Source organism: Somniosus microcephalus, chromosome 3 (assembly GCF_052327205.1).
Source record: "Somniosus microcephalus isolate GS21.2 chromosome 3, FLI_Smic_1.0, whole genome shotgun sequence".
In the NCBI taxonomy this organism is placed as follows: Eukaryota; Metazoa; Chordata; class Chondrichthyes; order Squaliformes; family Somniosidae; genus Somniosus; species Somniosus microcephalus.
In genome coordinates this window covers 51,647,964-51,671,156 of record NC_140989.1, presented here as the reverse complement: position 1 = coordinate 51,671,156, position 23,193 = coordinate 51,647,964, and the positions used below count along the sequence as shown (strand labels likewise).

General features: G+C 39.3%; 1 protein-coding gene across 2 annotated transcripts in view; it reads left to right on the top strand.

Moving 5' to 3' along the window:
* lrpprc (leucine-rich pentatricopeptide repeat containing) overlaps nucleotides 1-23,193 on the top strand; it is a 168,878-nt gene that overhangs the window by 97,847 nt on the left and 47,838 nt on the right. For both annotated transcript variants that reach the window (XM_085980386.1, XM_085980387.1), the window contains exons 23-27: nucleotides 987-1,194; nucleotides 14,203-14,327; nucleotides 16,062-16,168; nucleotides 22,133-22,201; nucleotides 22,466-22,556. In XM_085980386.1, the coding sequence (XP_085836512.1) occupies nucleotides 987-1,194; nucleotides 14,203-14,327; nucleotides 16,062-16,168; nucleotides 22,133-22,201; nucleotides 22,466-22,556 (600 nt within the window). The remainder of the gene's footprint in view (nucleotides 1-986; nucleotides 1,195-14,202; nucleotides 14,328-16,061; nucleotides 16,169-22,132; nucleotides 22,202-22,465; nucleotides 22,557-23,193) is intronic.

Below are 23,193 nucleotides of genomic sequence, written 5' to 3'. Positions count from 1 at the left end.
CACATAGAAGTGCTGGACAGTGCAGGCCATTACAGTAGTTATAATGGCTTGGCAAGCTTGTCATTTACATTTTGCACAGTTCAGTGCATTTGCTTTTTTTTTGCAGCATTTTTGTATTAACATAGCCATTCGATTTAAGTTTGAGGAACATGACTTGTGGCATAGATTGCCTACTGTGTCCACACTAATGGTTTTTATTTTTGTTTTAGTATGGTAATGCATAATAATAAATTGAATGCAAAGTTGCACGACATTTATAAAACAGTTTTAATATGCTATTTGGAAATAAATGTTCAGTACAATTTAAAAATTATATTTGGAACTTATTAAAACATTTTGAAATAATCCACTCTGTTGGATTAGTTGCTAAAAGCCACAATGCTTGCATTACTGCCTATAATTTGTAGTTTATTGAAATAAGAGAATGGACTACGTCTGTTTCATAAGGAGAACTAATTTGTTCAGATTATTGAACCTTATTTTTTTAATGTAGACTGTTAAAAAGCTTTCCCTCGCTAAGACTGGATAATTAGTATCGGCTCTGCAAACAGGCTGTATCGGTATCAAGCCATTAGTCTAGATGTAAATACAGTGTAAACACATCTTAATTATCTGGCCTCGTGACAAACCATCTGCTAGAGAAACAATAGTGTGATTTAGCAGATGTTATCATTGAAGGATAAAAGCATCCATTTAGTGAGATTGTGCAGCTACAGGGCAGGCTGTGCAGGGTTATACAGTGCAGAGTGGGCACACAGATACTGCCTATAATTTGTAGTCACAGTAGCAGAGAAATGATAAAATCATGCCATTGTGGTATATAATTGTAGTCTCGCATTGATACAGAAGTAGTAATTAACTTGAAATCTGCATTATACTCCAGAATTTGCATTCTTGCTTAGTTAAAATGCCATTTTTAAAAAAAGGCAGTTTGTTTTCCTCTTGAATAAATTTTAACTGGGGACCTTTTGTGTTTTGCATTGTAGATGCTATTCTAATCCTAAAGGAGATGAAAGAGAAAGAGGTTGTTCTAAGAGACACAACTATTACTTCATTCTTCCATATCCTGAATGCTGCAGCCATGAGGGGAGAAGCAGATACAGTGAAACAGCTACACGAATCTATTGTGAATTTGGGGTTGGCCAAGCCTACTGCCAACCTGTGTTCACCGCTGATTGCAGTCCATCTTGATCAGTAAGTTGAAATATCAAAATCAACATTTCCCAGTAGCAACAGACTAAATGTCCTGCTGAACAAAGGACTCTCCTCCCTGCCCCGCCGTACTGGTGTGCACACTTATTTATTTTGCAAAATATCACATTTTAATTGACTCTGTGGAATAAAGTGATTTTTTTTCTTCGTTATTAACGAAGCTTAGAGTCTGAAACATCTGGTAAAGAATTTATGTCCCAATAAAATCTTTTGGTGTATATTTTAGAAAACATTTTGACAGAATTGCACACCTCAAGTGGCGATTGAAATGTTCCAAGAATTAGCATGAAAAATACAATGTTATGTAGAAATGTGGAAGAACAGTAGCTAGACTCTTGAAGATCTCCATTTTGAAAATAAAATTATGGGGTGTGATGGGAAATTATTTAATTGTAATGGCTCACCCAATTCAGTTGTAACTTTAAAGGCTAGGTTTTCCTGTACTTTGTTGCTATTTAGAAAACCTTATTTAAAAGCCCTCCCTGTACTTGTGGTCAAAATTAATTTAAACCCATGGTATTGGAACTTGCACTCCACTGTTTCTGAATGTTTAAAACTGAGCTGCATCAGTAAAACACCTTAAACCGAAGCCATCCAGTCACCTTTTACATGCATGCCAATGACACCTGACTCTTCCCCTCCGCCACATCTCTCAACCCACCCACTGCATCTATGCTGTTAGGCCATATTGTCCTGGATGAGCTGTAACATCCTTCAGCTAAATATTTGGAAGACCAAAGCCATCGTTTTCAGCCGCGACCTTCACCACGAACGCCATCTCCCCCGCCCCATCGCTGTCTCGGCTTCAACCAGACGGTTCACAACCTCGACGCCCTGTTTAGCCCCGAGCTGAACATGGCGTTGCCATGTAGTCTCCATCACACAGGCGCCTACTTATGCTGCTTGTATCCTATCCCACACCAAACCAGCTCACCTGCTGCCCCTATACTTGCTGATCTGCATTGCCTCCTGATCTCCCAATGCCTCATATTTAAAATTATCCTCCATGTGTTTAAATCAATATCTATGTAACCTTCTCCAGCCCACCTGTGCTCTCCATTCCTCTGACTCCAGTTTCTTGTGCATACCCACCATTGGCCACTGTGCCTTCAGCTGTTTAGGTCCCACTTTTCACATTCTCTCTGAGGATTTTCTGAATCTCTGCCTTCTTGTTATCCTTTTAAGACCCTCCCTTTAAGATCCTTTGACCAAGCCTTTGCTCACCCCACCTAATTTTTGTTTTTGGCTTAGTTTCCATTTTTCTTGTCTCTGAAACGCCTTGGGACCTTTTCAATGTTAAAGGTGCGAAAAATACAAATTCTTGTGATTGTAATAAACCTGTCTAAAAAGTCTTCAATTGATTCTGTCTTTGCATGTCTGTGCTTCAGTAATGGGAAGCAAACCTCTTATGAAATGTGGAGAAAAAGTGCTTCTGTGGCAGTCTGATGATCTTCGATCTACAGTTTGCTGCAATGTTTTATTTTTGTCCTTAATTTCTGTTGGTTCGCACCAAATTTATAAATGCTATATTGCAGAAAATTTAGACTATATGCTGGCGCTGTCTGCTGTTAACTTCACCGATTTTTGAAGCGGTCTTTCAAATGTGTACTTCAACATAGAGGAAGTACTGTATCAGAGACTTTATGTACAACAATCGTGCAAGTAGAAGACAAAACATTTTATTGTAATTTTAGTTGACTTAAAACTTGCCATTGGTAACCCTTTAGAAATGAATATTTTGGATTTTTGTTTTGTTTTTGTTTGAATACTTATTTTAAGGGGGACAAGCTTATGACGACATATGGGGAAACTAACTGCGTTACTAAGTCTAGCACTGCGGAGCAGTCAAATTTACATATACAATTGAAATGACATGATCATTGAACCACTCTGCATTAATGACAGTATCCACTGACGTTAATTCAGCTTCTTTGCATACTGCCAGGTTCAGTTGCTCCTTCAAGATGGTTCCCCTCATGTCGTCATCAACACTTCTTTTTTTCTAAATTGCACAAATGTGCATCAGTAGGCACATTCTTTTAATTTTTGAGGGCTACTGATGGTAAGCCTCCATGCTTAATTCTTTTGTTATAATGTCGCAGTGTAGCATCTTGCTATGACAATAGCCTTAGCCACAGCTTTTTGCCTATGGAACAAGAGTTTCAGTAATGGCAGCAGAAAGGAGTGAGTTACATACTGTTGATCAACATCAAATCCCTTGGGAAGCACAGTTTCCCAAATTCTAGATTAACCCCTTGCAGGAATAAAACCTCAACTCTATATAATTAGCTCAACAAATGTAACCCCACTATTTAAGAAAGGAGGGAGAGAGAAAACGGGGAACTACAGACCAGTTAGCCGTACATCGGTAACAGGGAAAATGCTAGAATCTATTATTAAGGACGTGGTAACAGGGCACTTAGAAAATAATAATAGGATTGGGCAGAGTCAACACGGATTTATGAAAGGGAAATCGTGTTTGACGAATCTGTTCAAGTTTTTTGAGGTTGTAATTAGCAGAATAGATAAAGGGGGACCAGTGGATGTGGTGTATTTGGATTTTCAGAAGGCATTCTATAAGGTGCCACACAACAGGTTATTGATCAAAATTAGGGCTCATGAGATTGGGGGTAATATATTAGCATGGATTGAGGATTGGTTAACAGGCAGGAAACAGAGAGTAGGGATAAACGGGTCATTTTCGGGTTGGCAGGCTGTAACTAGTGGGGTACCGCAAGGATTGGTGCTTGGGCCTCAGCTATTCACAATCTATCTATATCAATGATTTGGATGAGGGGACCAAATGTAATATATCCAAGTTTGCTGATGATACAGCACTAGGTGGGAATGTAAGTTGTGAGGAGAATGCCAAGAGGCTTCAAAGGGATATCGACAAGCTAAGTGAGTGGGCAAGAACATGGCAAATGGAATATAATGTGGAGAAATGTGAAGTTATCCACTTTGGTAGGAAAGCTAGAAAACCAGAGTATTTTTTAAATGGTGAGAGATTGGGAAATGTTGGTTTTCAGTGGGACCTGGGTGTCCTTGTACACGAATCACTGAAAGTTAACATGCAGGTACAACAAGCAATTGGGAAAGCAAATGGCATGTTGGCCTTTATTACAAGAGGATTTGAGTATAAGAGTAAAGGCGTCTTACTGCAATTATATAGGGCCCTGGTGAGACCACACCTGGAGTATTGTGTACAGTTTTGGTCTCCTTACCGAAGGAAGGATATACTTGTCATAGAGGGAGTGCAACGAAGGTTCACCAGACTGGTTCCTGGGATGGGGGGTTTGTCCTATGAGGAGAGATTGAGTAGACTAGGCCTACATTCTCTACAGTTTAGAAGAATGAGAGGTGATCTCATTGAAACATACAAAATTCTTATAGGGTTTGACAGGGTAGATGCAGGGAGGATATTTCTCCTGGCTGGGGAGTCTAGAACCAGGGGGTCACAGTCTCAGAATAAGGGGTCAGTCATTTAGGACTGAGATGAGAAATTTCTTCACTCAGAGGGTGGTGAATCTTTGGAATTCTCTACCCCAGAGGGCTGTGGAGGCTCAGTCATTGAGTATATTCAAGACAGAGATTGATAGATTTTTGGATATTAAGCAAATCAAGGGGTATGGGGATAGTGCAGGAAAGTGGAATTAAGGTCGAAGATCAGCCATGATCTTATTGAATGGCGGAGCAGGCTCGAGGGGCCGAATGGCCTACTCCTGCTCCTATTTCTTATGTTCTTAAATGCACTGAATGCATTTTAGTTTTTTTCCTGTGCAATTTACTTCCACCTTCATTTCAAGGTGCTGCCTCTTGTCGAAATGTGGTTGATTTATTTACGCACTTCACAACTGGCCGTTCATATGTGGGAGCATACATGCATAGTGTTGTGAGGCTATTCAGCCGTGAGAGATAGCACAACAAAGCCCAAACCCAATCCAGACCTTTCCATCAGAATTCACTGGCTAGCATTCATCAGCAGGAATCCTGGTTATTCTTTCACATTGGCTAAATCATGAGTACTCTAGTGCCCCCAGCCCAGCTAAGAGCTGACTTAGTGTGGACTGCAAATCGAACCAGGCACCTTTCTCGTCTGTAGAGCTCAATTCTACAACAGGCACACTTGCCGACATTTCATCAGGCGATCAAGTTGCATTTTATAATGATTAGAACATCCATTTTGAGAGCTTTTGCTTGGAGAGGTTCGGAACTGAGCATATACAAATGTGGTACTGGGTCAAAAGCAGGTGTTTTGCTAAATTGGGGGATTTGAGATACATTGTTGGGCAGTGTGGAGGAAATGCTCAGGATTACTACTCACCTCTCTGTTCTCGGAGTGCCTAGTGCATACAAAGTGCAGAGGTGTTCTATTCTTCAGCTCAGGCATTCCTGTCCTTAATTAGCTCTTCAGATTGTCAGGCTTGTCAGCTCAGTACTTCAGGAGCATGATTGAAGTGTCAATTCAGAATGTAAACAATTGAGCTTACTCTGTTCTATGAGGTATACTGAGTAAAATTATCATGCCATTCAAGGTATTGTTTTGAGAATGGGGCTTTATATTTAAGTAGCTGCTAATGAAATATTTTGATGGGGGAGGGGAGGGGAACGAGTAAATGCATAGATAAGAAAAAAAAGGGACACCAGCTTCTCCCAAATGAACACAACTATCAGCCACGACTAATTAAGAACGAAGTGTTATTGTAAATATCTTGTAGTGATGTTTAGTGAGGCTGACAGATATAAAATGCATTAATAGCTGCAGACATGGTCTTCTCTATCCACTTTGCATATTTTGACCGGAGGCAGCTATTTTTAAGAACAAAGCATTTCAAACTGAAAATATTTGATCCTTAAGATTTCAATTTTCTAATATTTATCCTACTGAGTCACAGCACAGAAATGAAAAAGTTTGTTGTCTGAAGCGTGTTCCTTCCCCTCTCCCCGTTTCATACTGTGTTCTAACGATAGTGAAGACTTCAGTGTGGCTTGCCTTATTTTTTAAACTCAGGTTTTTTTTTGCAATTATGAATTTAGCATCATCAGCGATGAAGGACAAAAGTAGTTCATTTGCTTTGCGGAGACAGGACACTGATAAGATGATTTTTCGTCAAGGATCATTGGGTTGTAATTAAGTTGCATTCATGGCTATTGCATTTTGAAGGATGATTGGTAAATGACAGGCTTCATGTGCTTAGCATGGACAGCGTTAGCAATTTTTTCTGTCCCTGTCAGAAAATCCTGTTGAGGCTGATAATGTAAATGCAGCATATTATTCCGAACAAAAGAGCAGGGAAATGAGCTATCTTGTCTAGTCATTCAGTTGTTTAACAGTGACTTCCAGTTAGACTTAATTGGTTGGAAAGCACTTGACATGTGAAGTTACAGCTATTTCGAATGCGTGTTTGAGTAAATTTTAAAGTAAGTGACAGCTAAATTGTACCTAGGGAAATTATAAAGCCTTCAACACAGTTAATTTTTTGAGGATTAGTTGTAATTGCAACACCAGTCTCCTTGAAGATTCCTCATTATGTCTAATGAACAGAGAAACATTTAGCTCAGTAAAGAGCCAGTCCTTTAAATGTATGATTGTGCAAAGCTGATTGTACCGTGTAGAATTGATTTCCCTGTACACTAACATCTGGTTTAGATTTGCAGATTGGGATTTGTTACACAAGTGTCTTTTTTTGCCTCCAGTCTCTTTCTGTTCCACCCTCCCCCTCTTTTATTTTGCTCCTTTCCCTGAGGTTTTCAGCTTCAAAAGACAAGCTTTTCAATCAGTAAGCCTGTCATGAATTGCCACTTAACTGAAGCTTTTAACATAACGTTACCGCACTACATGGCAATTAAAATCAACAGTCCACAATGTTTTCTTACATTATATAAAAGTGAACTGTCTCTTGCTCTTCCATTGTAAAGTTCTTCATCACTGAACAAATGGGGGCTAAGCAGTTGAATAGCTGCTGTAAGCTTTTCACGACAGTGGTCTATTGTTTGTCTCGTCTGTTGCTTTTATTTAGTTGCACCATCTATTCACAGATAAAAATTAACCTGTAATTTTGTCTTCATACAAAATGACAAAAATTTGAATGTCTCAGTAGGGTTCCACTCACTGTACTGTAAACATGGCTTGGGAAGGGTATAAGGTACATATCTATCATGTGAAGCTGCGTTTACACTGAAGTATAGCACTGTGTTTAGATTGTAATGATCCCAATTTAGTTATTTCATTTTAGTACTTGAGACTCTTTTTTTTATTTTTTCAATGTTTAGTGGGTTGTCTTAACAGACATTTAATGACAGCATACCCTGTTCTTTAAATGTAACAGAGGCAGTAGTTTTATTTTGTGATTATTGCTGCCTATTATCATCTAGCCAAGAGGATAAGACAATCTGGATCATGGGGGAGGGAAATCTTTGGCTGTTCATTTTAAAAACAGGTTGGGTGATTGGGCAGAAGCATGGCAGATGCAGTATAATGTGGATAAATGCGAGGTTATCCACTTTGGTGGCAAAAACAGGAAGGCAGATTATTATCTGAACGGCAATAGATTGGGAGAAGGGGAAGTGCAACGAGACCTGGGTGTTCTTGTGCACCAGTCGCTGAAGGTAAGCATGCAGGTGCAGCAGGCGGTTAAGAAGGCAAATGGTATGTTGGCCTTCATAGCGAGAGGATTCAAATACAGGAACAAGGATGTCTTGCTGCAGTTGTACAGGGCCTTGGTGAGACCACACCTTGAGTATTGTGTGCAGTTTTGGTCACCTTATCTGAGGAAGGATGTTGTTGCCATGGAGGGAGTGCAGCGAAGATTCACCAGACTGATAGCTGGGATGGCAGGAAAGATGTATGAGGAGAGATTGGGTCGATTGGGCTTATACTCGCTGGAGTTTAGAAGAATGAGAGGGGATCTCATTGAAACGTATAAAATTCTAACAGGACTAGACAGACTAGATGCAGGAAGGATGTTCCCAATGGCGGGGGAGTCCAGAACCAGGGGTCACAGTCTAAGGATAAGGGGTAAGCCATTTAGGACAGAGATGAGGAGGAATTTCTTCACCCAGAGAGTGGTGAACCTGTGGAATTCTCTACCACAGAAGGCAGTTGAGGCCAATTCATTAAATATATTCAAGGAGGAGTTAGATATATTTCTTACTGCTAAAGGGATCAAGGGATATGGGGAGAAAGCAGGGACAGGGTACTGAGTTTGGGTGATCAGCCATGATCTCATTGAATGGCGGAGCAGGCTCGAGGGGCCGAATGGCCTACACCTGCTCCTATCTTCTATGTTTCTATAATGTAACTGCAAACCCGCTGGGCCATTCTTTGCGACTCCTACGAGTGCGTACGAGCTGCGCACGCGCCCATAGGAGCCATGCAAGTGCCGGGTTTAGGCTTGCGAAACGCATGTGCTAAAACCCGGCAATTGCGATCTGTCAAGAATCTTCTTGACCGATCCTCCGCATCCCCAGGCGTAAGGTCTACTTTTACCAGCATAAGAGTTTTAAAAAAATAGAAAAATAAAATTTTATCACTCACTTATACATTAAAAACCCTGTCCAATAAAGTAAGCTTATTTTTAGTCCCGTTAAAACAAATTTTTTTAAAAATTCAAAAAATTAAATTCTTGTTTAAAAATATTAAATTAAATGCCATTTTAATTAATTTTACATATGTAACTTTAAAAAAAATATTTTATGTGTTTGTGTATTTTTTAAGTCATCCTCATTCATACTTATGACAGTTCAGTATGTACGGAACTGTCAAAAGTATGAATGGGGATTCGCTTTTTTCATTGGTTGGGCTGGCCCACGTGATCCCAGGGGCGCTTGTGAACCGCATGTGCCCCTGAGATACGTGGGCCTCTACGCATTTCTACTAGGAGAGGCCCAGGATCGCAAGCCTCTGTATCTCCCGGACCACCAGGTAAATGCTTAGAAAATTTGATGATCGGAGGCATCCGCCTGCGGGAAGCCTCCGATCGCAAATTCAGGCCCATTATTTTTAGGCACACATTTATGATGATGTTACAAATAGCCAACGGTGGAATTTTTTCCCCACGATTCTTTATGGTCACTAGAAACTACATACAAGTACTGGCTGACAATGTAATTAAATACAAACAGCTACTTCTATATCAGTAATTCCTTCACCCCTTCTAGCCCCTCGATTTGAAGTGGTAAACCAAAAGCTTCACCTCTGTGCAGCATTCTGCACACCAGGATAAACAAATTGGAAACACAGCAGACTTGGAATTTGGCTCTGGGAAAACATACTTGGAAGTTGAGCACTTCTGTCATTTGAGCTGTCAGACTACTAGGGATAGTTTTTTTTTTAAAAAGTAAGTGGGAACTATGCCCTGTATACTTGTTCTTGAAGCCAGAATGCTTTACTCTGGTATATGTCACCCACATGACATGCATTAAAAAATAAATTTGTGTAACGGTGAGACAAAACTTAATTCAATCAAGGGGTTCTGGCGTCATAAATAGGATGCTTACGGCTTTTGAGTATTTTCACAACCTCAAAACTTGAATTACATCTTTCAATTTGTTGGCAGAAATTATATACTGAATAGTTTGTATTTTTATGTTTACAGCTTTTGCTGGAAGTGAATGTGTGATTTTAGGTTAAAAAGCAATGAAGTCGATTGTGATGTGAGGACTGACTATTAATGGAATCACGTGATGGTAATATAACAGTCCAGGGTTTTACTTGAAAATTCAGCTGAGTAAATTATTTGTGTATGTTGTATTAAGTGAAAACATCCTGTAACATACCCAACAACCTATGTGCTCTGCTTTTCAGTTCAACGTTGTACCTTGTATAAGCAGAACCAAGTTTATTTTTGCAAAGTACTGCGGATGCTGGAAATCCTCTCCACCGATGCTGCCTGACCTGCTGAGTGTTTCCAGCATTTTCTGTTGTTATTCCAAGTTTATTTTGATGACCACCTCCATGTTGGCAGATTGCCTGTCCGACATGATGTCATGGATGAGCCACTATTTCCTCCAAAGCAACATCAGGAAGACTGAAGCCTTTGTTTTCAGCCTTTGCGTAAATTCCGATGCCTTTACACTGATTCCATTTCCCCGTCCTCGGCTATTTGTTCAGGCTGACCCAGACAGTATGAAACCTTGACGTCCTGTTCAATCCTGAGCTGAGCTTTAAACCCAACATCCTTTCCATCACTAAGACTGCCTAATTCCACCTGTGCAACGGTGCCTACCTCTGCAACTGCCTTTGGCTGTTAAAAACCGTTTTTCCATTCTTATGTGACCTCTTGACTCATTCACTCCAAATGCTCTCTTTTCTGGCCTCAGATCCTGCACTCTCAAAGCTGCAGCTCATCCAAAACATAGGTGCCTGTATCCTATCATTCATTAAGGCCTGCTTAATCATTACCTCTGTCTTCGCTGACCTACGTTCACTCCTTGTTTCCCAACATGTCAATTTAAACTCCTTGTGCTCAAATTACCCCCTAGCCTCACCCCAGCTATCTCTGTAACCTACTCCAACTACATGTCTCTTCTTGCATCCTTTGATTCTGGCCTTTTGCACACACCCTGCCTCCCCATTGGTGCCAGAGCCATTAGCTGCCTTGGCCATACTCTCTCAATCTCCCTTCTAAAGCCCATCACCCCTCCACTTCACTTCGCTCTCTGAAACCCATAATTTCAGCCACCCCTCCTAATCTCCCTTCATGGCATGGCATCTGTATCAATTTCTGAAGTGCCGTGAGACATTTTTACATCGACGGCGTTATTCTAATGCAAGTCAACGTCTGTGAAGCAGGGAAGTTTATTGCACTCTTCCCCAAATGCTTTATGCTTTACTCGAATGTTCAATATCTATATATACTAGAGGATTTTATTGAGCACTAGTGCAAAAAGGCATACAGTCTTTTTGTGAAGTTAATAAAACATAACAACTTGTATTTATATAATGCCTTTAACATAGTAAAACATCCCAAAGCGCTTCACAGGAGTATTATAAGACAAAGAATTGACACAAACATAGAAACATAGAAGATAGGAGCAGGTGTAGGCCATTCGGCCCCTCGAGCCTGCTCCGCCATTCAATGAGATCATGGCTGATCATCCAAATTCAGTACCCCCCCCCCCCCCCACCTGCCTTCTCCCCATATCCCTTGATCCTTTTAGCCTTAAGAAATATATCCAACTCCTTCTTGAATATATTTAATGAATTGGCCTCCACTGCCTTCTGTGGTAGTGAATTCCACAGGTTCACCACTCTCTGGGTGAAGAAATTCCTCCTCATCTCAGTCCTAAATGGCTTACCCCTTATCCTGAGACTGTGACCCCTGGTTCTGGACTCCCCGGCCATCGGGAACATCCTTCCTGCATCTAGTCTGTCCAGGCCTGACAGAATTTTATAGGTTTCGATGAGATCCCCTCTCAATCTTCTAAACTCCAGTGAGTACAAGCCCAGTCGACCCAATCTCTCCTCGTACGTCATTCCTGCCATCCCAGGTATTAGCCTGGTGAATCTTTGCTGCACTCCTTCCATGGCAAGAACGTCCTTCCTCAGATAAGGCGACCAAAACTGCACACAATACTCAAGGTGCGGTCTCACCAAGGCCCTGTACAACTGCAGCAAGACATCCTTGTTCCTGTACTCGAACCCTCTTGCTACGAAGGCCAACATACCATTTGCCTTCTTAACCGCCTACTGCACCTGCATGCTTACCTTCAGCGACTGGTGCACAAGAACACCCAGGTCTCTCTGCACTTCCCCTTCTCCCAATCTATTGCCATTCAAATAATCTGCCTTCCTGTTTTTGCCACCAAAGTGGATAACCTCACAATTATCCACATTATAGTGCATTTGCCATGTTTCTGCCCAATCACCCAACCTGTCCAATTCGCACTGGAGTTTCACAGCATACCCTCCCACCCAGCTTTGTGTCGTCTGCAAATTTGGAGATACTACATCCAATTCCCTCGTCCAGATCATCATTAATATATATTGTGAACAGCTGGGGTCCTAGGACCGATCCTTGCGGTACCCCACTAGTCACTGCCTGCCCCTCGGAAAACGACCAGTTTATTGCAACTCTTGCTTACTATCTGCCAACCAGTTCTCTATCCAAGTCAATACCTTGCCCCCAATCCCATGTGCCTTAATTTTACAAGCTAATCTCTTATGCGGGACCTTATCGAAAGCCTTCTGAAAGTCCAAATACACCACATCCACTGGTTCTCCCTTATCTATTTTACCCGTTACATCCTCAAAAAATTCCAGTAGATTAGTCAAGCATGATTTACCTTTTGTAAATCCATGTAAGAAATTATGGCAGATGACCAAAAGCTTGGTCAAAAAGGTAGGTTTTACGTAGCGTCTTAAAGGAGGATAGCAAAGTGGAGAGGCCTAGGGAGGAAGTTCTAGGGCCTAGGCAGCTGAAGGCACGGCCACCGGTGGTTGAACGATTATAATCAGCGATGCTCAAGAGGGCAGAATTCGAGGAGCGCAGTTATCTCGGGGGATTGTGGGGCTGAAGGAGATTACAGAGATAGGCAGGGGTGAGGCCATGGAGGGATTTGAAAACAAGCATGAGAATTTTGAAATCAAGGCCTTGCTTAACCGGGAGCCAATGTAGGTCAGCGAGCACAGGGGTGATGGGTGAACGGGACTTGGTGCGAGTTAGGACACGGGCAACCGAGTTTTGGATGACCTCAAGTTTACGTAGGGTAGAGTGTGGGAGGCCAACTAGGAGTGCGTTGGAATAGTCCAGTCTTGAGGTGGTAGTTGTTAATAAAACATGTTTATAAACTGCAGGTTTACATCTAAATAAAAGTTACAAAGAGCTTCTGGTGGGGGGAAAAAATCATAACATTTTTGCTGTACATATTTAGGTACTTATTTTAATATTGGGAATGAGGCTTACTGACCTCATTTTCAGATGTGTGGCTCTTCAAGCTAGAATCCATTGTTTTTAAGCTTTCAGTTTGTCTATGAATGTTCAGAATGAAATTTGTCAGGTGCTTGCTTTTCAGAAACCTACTGGTAATATCCACTTTTACGAATCTGTTGATGTATTTAGCTGCATTTCTTATAACCCAGAATTTATTTTAAAACATCATTTTCACTGGTACTTACATTTTCAGCTGGGACATTAATGGAGAACTTTACATTAGCTTGGCTGTCCATTTTTTTACTGGGTGGATGGACATTGTCTAATTTGTATTGCTCTCCTGTCAAATCCTGTCCGTAGTTGGGAAGAACATAGTAACTCATTCTCAATTGGACGATTCATTGCAGCATCTGTTAGATAACTGGTAGTGCCATTATTGCTCCGCACATGTTGTGGTGTCAACCAACCAGAGTGGTATTGGTGGCTACTACACCTTTACCCTTCTAGCTAAAAAAAAAAAGTTATGTGTCAGTTTAAAAAAAAATTATACTGAAATTCCATTGCAGAGTTAGTGAATTAAAAAAAAACAAGCAGCTAAAGCATTGCTTGGTGAAACTGTGGTAAGTGATACTGTCCCTAAACAGGATATTTTTTTGAGGGATGCGATGGGACTGTACATTAATATTCCAAAACACAGTGCCATGGGGTTTATGCCTCAATTCCCAGGCTAGATTCTCCTCTGCCAGGAGAAAAAATGGGATGGCAAATAGGCATTGATCATTATGGACCTCGGTGCCAAGACAAGAGTGTCACGGCTAGAAACCTTGTGAGCTTGTTGCTGGTTTCTCTTGGTAGTAGAAGTGGGAGTGCCGCTAAAAAGGAGAAAGAAATGTAATATTTCTGAATTAGATAGCCTAATGGTAAAGAATTTAGCTGTCGGAGTGCTCTGACTTCTTTCACAGGGTATTACTTGGTGTGCATTAATCTCTTAAGCAAAAATGTGTATCTTAGCAAGTCACACATGCTCTCGAATATTGCTTTGATTATTAATTGCTATAATGCTATAATTGAGGTAATGCTCTAATATGTTACTGAGGCTTTCTGCTTTCTGTTTCAGGGGGAATCTACCTGCTGCACTGGATGCAATTATTGATTGTCACAAGAAATACAACCAAATGCCTAGACTCCATGATGTTTTGTGCAAGTTGGTTGAGCAGGGAGACACAGATCTCTTACAGAAAGGTAATAAAGGAGATACTAAAGTTTTCACCAGATTCCCTCCCCTCTCACTCCAATTGAATTCATATCACAACACCCTAATTATTGTATGTCTTTTTAAAAATAAAAAAAAAAACCCTGTGATAAATTGCAGGTTTTTATAGATTAATTTTAATTTGATTTTACTGAGTTAGTTTTGGAACAGACTTCTAGTGTGTTAACTTGTGAATTCATAATTGTTATAAAGCTTTATATACTTGCAACTTCACAATAGGTAGATATATAATTATTTAGTAGAAGAGACTACATAAAATAATCTTTGATACAAATTTTATACGTGAAAAGTACTTTTACCCCTCGACCTCCTGTTGAGTTTTTATTTCCTATTTTAATTTTATCTTCCTATATTTGAATGTTGTCTCTCCGCTTTCAAGTGGGAGAGCAGTGAGAATATCTCGTGCTCTTTGCTGCTCTGTAATTGGTGCACTAGTAGATGTACGAGTGTTTGATGTTGAATGTTATTTCTTTAAATTTGCTTTCTGCTGTGCTTCCCTTTGTCTCTCCTACTTGTTGCTTCTCTAGATGGTTCCAGTGTGGTGTCACAAATTTCTGTGGCAGCAAATTTTCCTTTTATTTTAATTCACTGTCAGGAATAAGTCAGTTTCCAACTGCTGCCTCTTCTGGAAGACATTTTGTGAACAGAGTGCTTCTGTTTTATTGAGTTGTAGATTCTCATATAGGAACTAAAAAAATAAATAGAATCCTCGAAACTGGATGAAAGAACAAGTGCTGGAAATGCACACTAAGTTGGTTCAGTATTACAGAGAAAAGAAATAAGATTCACATTTATATTGTGTCTTTTGTGAACGTCAGAGTGCTTACATCCAAAAAATACTTTGGAGTACAGTAACTGTTATGTAGGGGAAAAACAGATTTATATTTTGGTTGGGAACCTTCACCATATCTGATTGAATGTTTACATATGCACCATTTAGTGGTTTTGCAAACCCTTCACTGGGGAATATCAGCCCAATACTTTAAGACCAGTGACTTTAATTTATGAGGAACACCGAAGCAGGTTGTGCTTGTTTTCTTGGAAAAGAGGAGATGCCGAGTTGACCTAATAATACGAGTTTTTAAAATAATGGAAATTGAGAATTAATCCGGACAAATTGTTCACTCTGACCAAAGCTTTAAAACTAGTGAGTAAATGAGATATTCAGACAGAATTGTTTCATGCAAAATGCAATTGAGAGAGGTATTAGTTTTTGGGGCTAACCAGGTGGACTGTGGTGTCTTTTCCATTCCTGTGCTTTCTTGTGTTTTTGTCACATGGAATATGTAACCAGGAAAGGCTACTGAAATAAATCGTATAACTGGTTCCAGAGGCAATTAAACATGATCCTACAGTGAAAGTGAGGATGATCGATCAAAAAGGGGTAGGCTTGTTAGGACAAGGGTTATTTTCCCATTCCTGAAATTTCCCCCCTTAAAAGGAACCCCCCTCCACCCCCCCCCCCCCAATACTGCCAGCCAAAAATCTGCATCATGACTGTATAAAAGATGTGTGAATTAACTTTTTCTTTCCTTTTCCACCACCCTCAAAAACAAAAATGATATGTAGATCCTTATGAATTATAGCATACATAAAATCTGGAATTTTGCTGACAATTTTGGTGTGAAAAGAGAGAAAGATTTAACTTTAATTTTAACTCTTGTTGCAATTAATGTTTTAAAATTTTTCTCTTGTACTTACAGCTATGGATTTTGTAAACCAGGAGCGAGGTGAAATGACAATGCTGTATGACCTCTTTTTCGCTTTTCTTCAGACTGGGAAATATAAAGAGGCCAGAAAAATTATTGAGGTGGGACTTCATCCTATTATGCTGCTCACACAGCCATTTTAGTTTGAACAATGAGCGTCAATTAATATTCTGAACCTAAAATGAGTATTAGTCTAATTCTGACTGATGCAATTTAGTCTACAAATTGAATAATGTTAACCTTATTAGCGGTGATAAGTATAGAATTTCTTCTTTTGATGTCTGCATGGCGCTGCAATAAGAATTATAGCCATTGTTTTTGTTAGATGTTGTTCAAATTTAAATATTTTTCTAGCTCCGCTTGATTGAGTTGCTCCTTTTATGCCAAATATTATGTTTGCATATTAAACCTGCGATTGTGGAACAATTAAATTAAACTGCCAGTCCTGGGTGTATAAAGTTCTTAATCCCCTTTACTGATCAATTCTTTTGTTGTGCTTAAAAGCAGTGGAATTTAATTTGCTGTAGACAGAGGGTGAATCTGGTCAGATTTACTGTAGGGCATGTCTAGGAGCAAATAATCAGCCAGTCTGCTACAGCATCATATTAAATTCAACTTTTCCTTCCTGTAATTCCTTAAGCAGCTTATGATCAGCCAAAGGTGACTGATCACTCAACTAAATTTTGCATACTATATCTGGTCCTGATTAACATCTTTCATAGCAATATAAAAGGATAAGTTAGAGTAAAACTGTCTGCTTGCCCAGCTTTTACATTTGTTTCTTGGTACACTTGTTGGAGCCTAATTTTTTTTTAAAGTATTATCTCCTTTAATTTTTGTCATGGTGCATATCAATGGAATATGGGAGGCATTGTCTTCATTTTTATAGTCAATTATCATCTTGCTGCAAGACTTTTTATGAAGACGTGGGAACAGGAGTAGACCATTCAGCCCCTCAAGCCTGTTCCGCCATTCAGTTAGATCGTGGCTGATCTGTACCTCAACTCCATTTACCTGTCATTGTTCCATATCACTTTGATACCCTTGCCTAACAAAAATCTATTGATCTTGGTCTTGAGAATTTCAATTGACTCCGTATCCACAGCCTTTTGGAGGAGAGTTCTAGATTTCCACTGTTCTTTGTGTGGGAAAGAGTGCTTCCGTTTTAACTCCTAAATGGCGTAGCTCTAATTTTCAAATTGTGCCCCCTTTGTTTTGGATTCCCCCACCAGAGGAAATAATTTCACTGTGTCTACCCTATCAAATCCCGTAATATTTTTAATTACCTAAATTGGGTCAACTCTCCTCCATTGAGTATAGATTTTGGCCTCCCAAATTTGATTGTGGCGGCAGAGAATCACAGAATCACAGAATCCCCACAGTGCAGATAGAGGCCATTTCAGCCCATCGAGCCTGCACCGACACATATCCCACCCGATCACCGTAACCCCTACACCAACACATATCCCACCCTATCCCTGTAACCCCCCTAACACTAAGGGTCAATTTATCATAGCCAATCAACCTATCCCGCACATTTTTGGACTGTGGGAGGAAACCGGAGCACCCGGAGAAAACCCACGCAAACACGGGGAGAATGTGCAAACTCCACACAGACAGTCGCCCGAGGCCAGATTCGAACCCGGGTCTCTGGCGCTGTGAGGCAACAGTGCTAACCACTATGCCATTATGTATTATGTATTATGTATTAAGCTATATACTGTAACATGGAGGTGAAGTGCTAGCACTCATGGGTCTGTGACTGTTGATGGGAGAAACTTGAGGCAATGACTTGAGAGTGTAGTACTTTACAGTATATTGGCTTAAGTAGTTTTCCATTACTGGCACCAATTCGCCAAGTGACAACATTGCATGACCCTTCTGACTATTCCATATCCACTGATATAATGCACATTATTTATAGCTTCCCCAGACTGCATTTCTTGTGCTTTACTAGCTAACAATTTGTATGATTTTAAAAGTCTGCGTGTATAGAGAGGGTGTATTTTACTGAGTAAAGGCGGACAGCAAGATGGCCAGCCATGAAGAAGCCAGATGGCCCTATCATCAGTTTATGCTGTCAGTAGATTGGTACTGTCGCTTTTGCTGATCTTTTACTTTTATGAATCTGAGTGGTTAATCTTGGTATGCCACCAATTTAATATTTTTTTTCCCTCTAAGGAATTGCTGCATTGATTTATTCATGCAAGAATGGAACATTTTATGCTGTTCTTTAAACTGTTATCTGGAAATCCTATTTATAATCCAGTTCCTTGTTCTAAAAGGTTATATTGATACTGATTACATACTTTAACATTTTATCGTAACATACATATATAATGTAAAAAATAGTTAGGAGTTAAAGTGAGCAGGAGAAAATGAGCTGTAAAAAAAAAAAAAACAGAAAATGCTGGAAATACACACAGCAAGCCAGTTAGAATCTGTGAAGAGGCAAGATCGGTTATGACATTTTAGGTGTGTACTCATAAGAAAATGAGCTGCAGTTGCTACTTGTGGGGGGAAAAAAACAGTGGTGTGAATGGCTAGCTTATTGGAGGGAAGCATTACTGCTTTAATCAAAGCTACAAAAATATTTTGGAACCATTTTTGTTCATTTTTCTTCCTGTTTTTAGTTTTTAAAAGATTTTCTCCTCTTTTGACATCCTTTTCTCCTGTTCTGCAGCACCACGAGCATAGTATAGGATGGCCAATAATTTAAACATAAGTGATATGTATCCTGGAACAGGCTCCTTAGGGAGATGCTGGAAGCAGTTAGTATTGATTAATTCACATCCAAATTAGATAGATTTCTTTCAAAAAATAATAATTTGGGATACAGTATATGAGTAATCTGAGACATGACATTATAACTGTAGCATGCTTGGGAGGAACAGATGACTTTGGATCTGTGGTTCCCAAAGCTCTCCAGCACTGGGGGTTTCCTCTCCTCATGTCTGGGTCGGTTGTAGACTAATTAATAGTGAATGACTGTCATGATTAGCCAAGAACGCCATTATCATTGTGTAATGCAACTACCAGGATGGTACAAGGCGAACTAGATGAATCTTGGTCTGTTTTCGTTTAACAATTCCTGCGTTCCTACAGTGACCATCTTGTGCTTGCTGGTGCCATGATTTTGGAGACCTATAAAAATGACCTTGTTTAAAAGAATAATAATGTTTTAAAAAGATTGATGTGAGGAGCAAGCATAGCATTTTAAAGCATTAAGACTCCGCGGAGATCATATTGTATCAAAGTAGTCAGTTTTAGTTCGACTAATTCCATACATCTACATGCAACAGTTCCCACATGAAACAAGATGTATTTTTGAAACAGTGCACACCTAGTAAAGCTGCCTTCAACTTGAGCATGTCATCCACCTTTGGTTTACTGTGAAATTGTTGATGAGATAAACTAAGCAGAGAGGAAAATAACAAAAGTACTGTTCATACAAATTGTAACAAATGTGATTATGTCTGCCTAGGATGAAATGAATCAAATGTTTCCCTGTAGCATCACTAGATAGAATTCATGCTCATTGCAGGAGACTCCAATTGAAAACTACTGTATGAAATAAACTGAGTGCGAAGTGTAAGGCTAGTTCCTTTTTACCCTCTGTTTTGTAATATTAGGATATAGTGCAAGAAGGAGGAGTAACAGTAAGGAAGGTCAGAGCAAAGTGGAAAAAGGGTGCATAAAAAGTGGGAAAGAAAAGAGACTGAAAATTAAGGGGGGGGAGAATAAATCAGAAGCACTGGAAATTAATCGGAGTAAGCGTGGTGAGATTGAAGTGGAATCTGGGGTGAGAATGGAGTGAAGAAAATGAATATGACGGGCAAGATAAGCAAGGAGAAGAGTAGGCTTAAAATAAAACCATGGTCACCTAGTTAGTTGCTGGCTCACAGTCCCAATGTCCTACCATAGGAAGTGGCCTTTAACACTAAAAGAAAGCAAAATAGATACAATTCACAATGGTGTCTGAAGGGTCTGATCACTTGTATCTGTGCTGGAAAATTAGATGATGACTTCTAGGATTGCTGACTGACCACTCCTGGGGCTATAAAGTAACTGCTGTAAACTGTGTTACTGGATATTTTTGTTTGCCAAAACAACCTAGCATCCAAGACCAGCAATGAAGGTACTGCTGACTTGGTACCAGTACAGTTGTGCCCCTGTGCTTCCATTCTTTCTCAAATCCTCATTTTACGTGTGGAAAATGTTTGAATGATAATAATGTACCATTTCTTTAAACTTACAGCAGGATGGAGCAATAAGAACATGCTGATTTGAGATGAAACCGTTCTGTAATAAAAATCAATCAGTCATAGGTTGAGGCTAAAACCCTAATCTGACAAGCATGAGCTCAGTTCAACTCTTACATACACAAAAAGGGATGGCACAACTCAAATAAAAATGTGCGTCAACAGATGTACAGTAAAATTGCAGTTGATATGTTGGTGTAGATACAACATAGTAGCATGCATCATTTGCTTTTGGTTTTACAGAACTTGCATGGCTTTGAATATATTTAATCTGTAGTAGAAGAATGAAAATGTCTGGGGATTTGCTGTACAGCTATGCAATCATGTTCCGCTTGTGCAAAGAGTTGCACTTCAACTTGGTAGATAAGAAAATGGGTGCAGAAGACCTCTGGGGAAAACATTCCATTTAGCGTTAATGTAGACTAGACTATAGTAATTTTTCTCAACAAGCTTTGTGAATATTTAGTTTTGAATCCCTAATGGATTTTGGAATAGAAGGGCATGAATAGATGAAGAGGGTGTAATGGTGTGAACTGGAAGGGCCTTAATCAATTGAGGATATGTTGTTATTCCAGTCATGTGTAGCAACACTAATGTAGGATGTCAAACAACTTCCTGCCACAAGAAGTATAATTTCAACTACATAATTGTGTGAAATGGATGTTTTATGTCTTTGCCACTGTTCTGCAGTTAATAAGGTACCTTGGCTGGCAAAGCACTACTTAGTATTTGAGCAATAAGCTGTAAATGTAGAACATCCACTGAGGTTAGGAGATTTAGTTAAGCTGACCTAGATGTTCTTTTGAGGATTGAGACTTATTGTAAGTGAAAACTGTTCTCAATATCAGATGAAACTGAAGGATATCTGCATTTATTGCTTAGCTGTCCTTGAAATGACAGGCACATCAATCAAGTCTAAACACAGGAGATTTAATACATTGCATGTTGTGGATTTGTGTATTGTTGCGATCAGTGTCATTTGGATAAGCAAAGATATTGAAAGTTGTAATCAAATGTACTATTTGTTCTATACCTACAATCAAACTCCTTTGTTTAATTTTCAGGATTCAGTGGTGTAATATTTAATTTCATGCTATAGTTTTTATGTAAACCTACTTTAAATGGTAATGTTAACATGAAAATTTATCTGCTTCATCAACCTCAATGTAGGAAGTATGAACTTGTTGAGAACTTACGGAGTATTATCACATTGATTTGATTTTAGAACCATTGAAGAGTTAGTGTGTGCTTATTTAAATCCTTAGAATTTTGGAAGCTCAGCACATCAATCTGATTGTAAGTGTAACATTTAGAATAATTTGAAAAAGCATCTTTAGGAACTTGTTAAATATAAACTATAAACTACACAGCAGAGGCTTCCTTTCTCAAATGAAGTGAATTTGTATAAACTCCACATTAAACTATTCTTATAATCAATAAGTTAACACGGTTGTATTAATTGTCTGGAGCGTAAATAGTATCGGCCACAAATGGCTTACGGAGCAGGCATAAAAACATCTGATTACAGTATTAAAGCTATTTGTGCCACAACAAGCCAGTTGTAATTTATGTAGATTCATTTTTTTTTAAATGGTAGAATTGCATTGTGGACTAATTTAATTAATTGCTGTTTTACCATAATTACCACTGCCCTAAATTTCCTTTGGTAATTCTATGTATAAAAATGTGATCATCTCCTACAGGTGCTAAAACACAATCATCCTAAGAAATGTATTCATTTTGTTCAAGTGCCCTCTATTAACCTATCCTTTTTTTCTTTCAAATAAATTCTATTTCCTACAGACTCCTGGCCTGAGAGCACGCCCAGGGAGGCTTCAGTGGTTTGCAGATAAGTGCACAGCCACAAATCAGGTAGGTCAGCTGTGCGGTTTCTCAGTAGTAAAACAAGATTATCAAAAGAAAGTTGGTGGTGGGGAGGGGAGAAGAGAATGGGGTCGTTTGTAAGCGTATTTCTAATCCAGGTGAATCTTCTAAACAGTAAAACAAGACTGTGCAATCCCTTTCTTATAAAACCCCTTCTAATTAGACTGTTTTGGAAATCTTTCAATATTAACAAATTGTGTCAATTAAGAACTTTATGTATCATTTCTGAAATATTTTCCTAATTTGCTTCAGGCTGAAGCACTTGAGAACATGGTGGAAATGACCCAGAAGCTATTTGAATGTGACAGGGACCAGATGTACTACTATCTTCTGAAGCTTTTCAGTGAGTGAACTTCATATATATATATTATACTGGGAATGAAGTACAGTACATTATTTTTTTAAATCTTGAAGCACTACATAGGTCATTTGCAATCAGAAATGATGCTAATTCCTCAGAGTAGATGAGACTGACTACAGCATTAAAGCTCTCCAGCATCAGAGTGAGCATAAAATGTGTAATTATAATGTATTTTTGACAACTGACAGTTGGATCATCCCACTATAAATCTAATGCTTTCTCTTTTATTCCCCCTTGGGTGAAGGGGGCGGGGCAGAAGAGGCGAATTGGCAGATGATTGCTACTGATCTTTTACTAACCTAATAGGCACCAACCTATTGAATTCCAAAGTCAGAATGCTTCAATTTGTTTTTTTTTAAAAAAGTTACATATTTGTGTAACCTAAAATAGATTTTTCTTTAAAGGTCATTCTTAGTACTGACTCTTCCAGCAGATTAGTTTATGGTGCTAAGTGGTATGTGTATGTTGCATACAACCTATGAGCTTTGCAATTACTGTTCCACAGCCCTAGTCCTCATGCTATGTATTGTTTTGGGAGACTGGTAAGAATGATCCCCTGTGAACAGTTTGTTTGCAGTTTCTGAGGCGGATTACTATTTTTCTATTCAAATTTCAACAT